General features: G+C 34.7%; 1 protein-coding gene across 1 annotated transcript in view; it reads left to right on the top strand.

Moving 5' to 3' along the window:
• The window catches only part of LOC106458533 (dipeptidyl peptidase 4-like), a gene marked incomplete at its 5' end in the record, with an annotated part of 45,182 nt that overhangs the window by 32,033 nt on the left and 6,109 nt on the right, over nt 1-7,040 (top strand). The window contains 3 exons of the mRNA XM_013918051.2: nt 613-688; nt 2,139-2,333; nt 5,884-6,041. Coding sequence (XP_013773505.2) covers nt 613-688; nt 2,139-2,333; nt 5,884-6,041 — 429 coding nt within the window. The remainder of the gene's footprint in view (nt 1-612; nt 689-2,138; nt 2,334-5,883; nt 6,042-7,040) is intronic.

Here is a 7,040-nt window from a genome sequence, read left to right as displayed (position 1 = left end):
ATATATACTATATAAAGTTGACTAAATCTCACATAATTATAGTATTTTAGTAATTATAGTGTATAAAGTTAAAATCATAAATAATATTCAACGTTAAACTGGTACACAGTTAAAAACATTTTATTTAGGCCCATCTACGGCGTTCAAAAAGTTGACGGCTCTACATGAAGAGTCGTCAACTTTTTGAAGGCCATAGATAGGCCTAAATAAAATGTTTTTAAATGTGTACCAGTTTAACGTTGAATATTATTTATGATTTTAAATCTTACATATTTGGATTATTAAGTAAGAAATGACAATAAAATAACAGCAACTGTCTTACCTATTTATTATACACGTTTTAACGTCTCGGAAATGTCATTGGGATTCGCAACAAACTATAATAATGATTTTTAATTACCTTATCCCATCGCCATCTAGTGGTGGTAAATTCACAATTTTATAATCCTTTTCCATGGCCAACGTTTCGCTAAATAATAACTGTAGGGAAACTATGGATCTTGTTTGTCTTTTCAATACACATCGTTCTTAAATGCAGTCAACTGTTTCATCGTAACATTTGTTTGTACTGATGTTTTTGTTAATATTATTGTTGTTTTTTTCATTTCTTAGACGCAAACGTCCAACTTCTCTTACCTCCTGGCTTAAAGGATGATGAAATAACCCAATATCCAATGATCGTATTTGTGTAAGTATGACAAAATAATCTAGTATCCAATGATAGTGTTCATATGAATATGGCAAAGTAACTTAATATCCAATGGTCTTATTTGTGTAAGTATGACAAAATAATCCAGTATCCTATGGTAGTTTTCATATGAATATGGCAAAGTAACTTAATATCCAATGGTCTTATTTGTGTATGACGAAATAATCCGTTGCCAATAGCAGTGTTTGTGTATTTATGACGAAATAACTCAGCAGTTGAGTATAAGTATGAAGAAACAGACTATTAGACAGTAATAATGTTTACGTGAATATGACGAAGTAACCCAGTATCTAATAGTCGTGTTCGTATAAATATGACGAAAATCTATGATCGCGTTTGTAAGAATAACCCAATATCTAATGCTAGCGTTTGTATGAGTAATAAAAAAAAATCTTGTCTAAAAGCGTGGCAGAACAATTCTATTTAACGGTTGTATTTGTATAAGTATGACGAAGTAATCAATGATCTTGCCTGTAATATTATGGCAAAACGACGACCATTAGACACTAGTTATTGTTGAAGTATGACGAAATAATCAATGATCTCGTCTGTAAAATTATGGCAAAACAACTAGTGTCTAATGGTCGTCATTGTTGAACTATGACGTAATGATAAATTATCTCGTATGTAAAATTATGGCAAAACAACTAGTGTCTAATGGTCGTCAATGTTGATGTATGACGAAATAATCAATGATCTCGTCTGTAAAGTTATGGCAAAACAACTAGTGTCTAATGGTCATAATTGTTGAAGTATGGCAAAATAATCAATGATCCAAAAATAGTGTTCGTGTATGACGGAGTAATCCAGTATCCTATGGTAATAATGGTTATGACAAAATAATTGAATATCCAAAGACCGTCATTGTTGAAGTATGATGAAGTAACGTAGTAAAACATAATGCAACACCCTAAACGTAATAGGGACGTAACACCAACAACAAAGAGTGTTAACTCTATATATGCGACACTCCCAAAAACCATGTTTTTGGGGTTTTTTTTAATGGAAAAATCACGTAAAGTGTTTAAAAGTAATTTAAAGAGTACTTGAGTAAGGAAGCTCATTAATCTAAAACAAGATCGTTGGTCTTCAGAAAAAGACAAACCAACGATCTGTTGAAACATACAGTATGTTCCACCATCAATAAAATTCTTTCTTAAGCTTATAAATTGTTGTTTGCCTACCTCTTGTAATTTAAAGAGTAGTTTTCAATCTATGTTAAGTTAGAGTAGTTTAAGCTTCTATTGGTCCACTTTAAAAAATAGTATAGTAACACAGAAAGCACAGTATGCAATTAAATGTTCGTGAGCTTGGCAAGTGTTGAAAAATTCTTAAGAAAAAATAAACTTCTTATCATTTTTTTATTCCATATTTTTTTCAAGTAACCATATAAGTTTATCAATGTGGACTTTTATTTTGCTACGCATAGATACGCTGGTCCAGGACAGCAACTTGTTACTGAACGGTTTGAAATACATTGGGGCACGTACCTAGCTAGCCGGAAGAATTTCATCTATGCCACAATCGATGGAAGAGGCAGTGGTAACCGTGGAGACCGTATTCTTCATCAAATATACAAGAAGTTAGGAAGTGTAGAGATAGAGGATCAGATGGTAGTTTCCAGGTTAGTAAACATCCAACTTTAGTTCTGACCCAAATGGAGTTTATACAATATATTAGAAGTACATAGTTCTAGAAGTGGTAAAAGATATCCGGTTCGTAAGTAGTCTGCTTCAGTAGTGCTTGAACTCTGACTAGATTCGAGTAATACTGACTTATGACCAATGTTCTCTCTAATATTTTCAATCCATGTGCGGAGTGAATTTATTCATGTGCACCAGTATCAAAGCGATGTTTCCTTGTTTTAGGGGGAGGGGATATTTTTAGACCATTGACCCTAATGGATCATTAGGCCGCTTTGCAATGCTACCAGTTGGTTATTTGGGCTTTAGGCCTATCGAATGTCAGGGTCATTAAGGTCGTAAACGTGTTGAGGTTCCTCAACATTACTGAGGATGTGCGCGGCTGTAACAATGAAGTGCGCGGCACTTGATTGATTGTTGTGCAGCTGCGCAGCTTAAAGGGAACACTGCTCATGACAGTGATCCCGTTCTGATCACTTTTAAAATATCCGGTTCGTAACTAGTCTTCTTCAGTAGTGCTTTAACTCTGACCTGATGGATTTTGGTAGTGACCCATTTCTGATCCTAATAACTTCTTGAAACTGGTAAATATTGGTATTATTTCTAAGACTAACTCAGTTTTAGTATAGTAGTTCATTTCGTGAGGTTAGAGATTTTATATATACTCGTTTTTATTTATGATTAGAATATAGTTTAGATCAATAAATACTAAGTTTTTACTAGCCCTCCAGTTTTGATCGATCGATAAAGACCCTATTTTATTAATGCTCCAGTTCTAATCGGATTAAATCTTTAGATCAGTAAGTACTCGATTTTACGGTGCTGCCTTTCTGTAATTAGAGTTATCTTATTTAATACTATAAAAAATTCAATTCTAATCAGGTTGACGTTCCTAATTTATGAAGCCTACGGTTTTAGAGATGGGTTAAATCTGACCATATTAATGATTAAATAGTCTTAAGTAGTTTCAGTTAGTTGTAATCAATTTGAATACATGTTTACGTTCATAAACAATGTCAATTTCAGTATTTATGACAGTCTGGTCATGTTATATATTTCATAACATTAAATACAATGCTGACCGCTCAATCTCTCGTGTAATAATCATATCTGTATCTCGAGTGCAAATGTTTAAATATAATTTAAGGCTTTGTTTGTTTAAAGTGAAGCCAAAGCTACACAATGGTCTATCTATGCTCTGCCCACCACGGGTATCGAAACCCGGTTTCTAGCGTCGTAATTTCGCAGACATACTGCTGTGCCACTGAGTGGGGGGCCGTTTTTAAATACTTGAACATTTTCAAAATATAAATATCATTATTCTAAATGCTGCTAGTAAGGCCATTTATTACAAAGCTACAACAGTATGACCCAATAAAAACTAGTGAGCGTGTTGGCCCTCTGGATTTCGAAGCTGGCGAGTCAGTTTCGAACCTGTGCGGTGCCACAATATATCTCCCACATTTTATGCTGTTGGTGCGTTATAACAGCGACAGTCAGTTCCTTAGTAGTGATGATGGTTAGTAGGGGTGTTGTTGACTGGCTGGTCAGTAGTTCAGAGTTAGGGACGACGGCAGATTGCCTTAGTAGTTTTGTCATGAAGACAAATACAATAAAAACTGTTTCAAAACGATAAAACCTTGCCCGTAATAACAATTAACTGCTTTAAACAATTAAGGGATAATTGAATTTTTCTATAATCTATTTTTAAAGCTCAGTAACATTATATTTGCTTTATCATAGTCAAAATATTAAAAACTTAGTGTATATTTATGACACCTTAAATAATTAATATTCAATATGTTGCCAACTGACCCCAGAGCATTTTGTTAAACCGATCCTGGATATTGTATATTACTGTTGCAAAGGTTTCCAGAATAACTAGTAAAAGAGGTATTTGGTATTTTCAACAAGAATGGTACTTCATGCGACACATGACCGACAGATTCAGCCATAGCTTATCCAGAACTGCTGACAAGGTGGGAGGATAACCAGTCAGAAGCACCTGCAACATATTCTTAAACGGAAACGAGATTGACTGTCACTCTTATGATACCTCCATAGCTAAAAGTATGGATCGTGTTAGGCAGAATATTGCGGGTTCGAATATTGATTTTTCAGATCCGAAGCACGGCAGGTTAACCACTAGGCCACGCCCAGACCATAACAGGAATAAGAATGATAGTGGTTCATAATAGAGATCGCAAGGAATTGCACAAAACCCTAATAGAACGTTCAGGAAAAAAGCATCTTAAACAGTAAAGATTCAGTTGAAACAACACTTTATAACCTTTACTATTGACTGCTAAGGCTGTAAACATATAACAATGCACAAAAAAGCACGTATGTTAGGAAAAGAAAATATACTCAAAATGGCCTCTTTGTAATTATTATTCTTCTTCTTATTATTATTCTCTTGCCAGCCTACAACCAAACTGGCTTGGTATATTGCACCCAAACTTTTTGTAAAATACTTTTTGTTTTGTTTTGTTTTGAATTTCGCGCAAAGCTACACGAGGGCTATCTGCGCTAGCCGTCACTAATTTAGCAGTGTAAGAATAGAGGGAAGGCAGTTAGTCATCACCACCCAACGCCAACTCTTGGGCTACTTTTTTACCAACGAATAGTGGGATTGACCGTCACATTATAACGCTCTCACGGCTGAAAGGGCAAGCATGTTTGGTGTGACGGGGATTCGAACCCGCGACCTGCAGATTGCGAGTCGAGCACCCTAACCACCTGGCCATGCCGGGCTGTAGAATACTAAATAAGGTACTACGAAGGTCGTAGGGGTATTGAAAAGTCGATTTGTTTCTTCTATATTTTACATAAGTTAAAAACGTCATAATTCTAGTGTAAACGATGGTATCATTACTCCTTGGAATTAACTTTCTTACAAATATCTGGTGTTACTTTAAAAACCTTATAAGTATAGGTGTGAAACAGGAATTACCAGCCAATAATGGATTAGTGTAACATATAGATATGCAATGCTTCATACACTATACAATCGGTGTCTTTAGGGAACCAACCCCTATATTGTGTATGAAGCTATGTTTATTATCATTACAATGTATAAAGATAGCTGCCATATTAAGTAATCCTTTACCTATAATTGAGCATTAAAAAAGTCAGCAAACAAGGCTGAAGATACTGTAGAATTATTTGCTCAAACTACAAATTCCTATTTTGACTCCACCAAATGTGATTCTAAGTGACAGCATGGAGCCAAAATAGGGGTTTGTAGCTTAAGTAAATAATGCCTACAGTATTCCAGCCTTGTTTCCTTACTTTTTTTACGATCCCTATTTGCCGATTTGTAAACTCTCAATTTTTATTTATCTGGTATAAATGTATAAAAAGCACTGCATATATATATATATATATAAAGACATCAATGTCACATACACCTGAGATAAGTAAGTTAGGATAATTAAAAATTACAATAATATTAACATAACTGTAAACTCTAAGTTATGATGAAATAGGACTTCACTGTTAAAAGAGTTTTTTTTGTTTTTTTCACACTAGATATCTAAAGAATGACTTGCCATTTATTGACCCTGAAAAGATCGCCATCTGGGGGTGGTCTTACGGAGGATACGCTGCAGCCATGGCTCTTGCTACAGACACTGGTGTTTTCAAATGCGGTATATCTGTCGCTCCAGTAACAAGTTGGCGATATTATGGTGAGTCATTCCGATTTTATATCCTATTGAATTCAGTGAAATAAATGGGATATTTTTTTTGCGTGTTTGTGTACTTTTGTGACCAACTCTTCAGTAGGTGTATTCTCATCTGTCAGTTTCCTATAGGCCTGTCATTGGCCTAACTTGAGTGTTAGAACAGCGAGAAAACAGGACTTGATAATGACAAACTTCTGTTTTTCTCTTCATATATCAACGTGGGTAACACAACTTTAGAAGTAACATTAAATTACTAAGAACAGTGTATTAATCATCTTGGATTAGCCATGGACTTAAATATATACTGTACTTAAAGACACTGAAATAAAAACATTCGAATACATTTCAAGCTGTTAGCAGCTTGCAGTACGTTTGACAAGACTTTGATAGGAGTTGAACCAAAACGATCACTATAATTGAAGCAAAGTACAAAAAACAAAGACAACTATACAGACTATCGAGTGAAATTTCATCAAAGCATGTTTATCTCTGCACGTGCTATTTGACTATACAGTGACGCAAATAATCGTAGCATATATCTCTGCTTATCAGCTATGACTATGGTCGATGGTATTGGACACGTCACAGTTTCTGGTCCAATTACACGTTAATCTAACTTTAGTAAACTGCAATGGAACATGAATATGCATCACAATAATCGACGCTTCATTTAATGTGTTTCCAAGATTAGGAAGCGTAAATGTGTATTTCCAAGAAACAACAAAACCAATCCGTTTTCTCACGAGTATCACGTTTTTAACCTCCAAAAAACCATTTAATAAAGTTATCTGTTTGATGAGACACCATTTATTATGGAAGAAATAGATCTGAGAATAATAACCTGATTTAACCCGAGAATTATCGATAGAATTCACACCTCCTTCCCCCCCCCCCCCCTTACTACTACTTTACGTACTACTATACGTCGTGTACTCTACTCTACTTGTTGTTATAACGTACTAACTAACTACGTACGTACTACAAACAAACTAAACTAACTTA

Source organism: Limulus polyphemus, unplaced genomic scaffold (genome assembly GCF_000517525.1).
Source record: "Limulus polyphemus unplaced genomic scaffold, Limulus_polyphemus-2.1.2 Scaffold481, whole genome shotgun sequence".
Lineage (NCBI taxonomy): Eukaryota > Metazoa > Arthropoda > Merostomata > Xiphosura > Limulidae > Limulus > Limulus polyphemus.
This window is presented reverse-complemented; position numbering and strand designations above follow the sequence as displayed.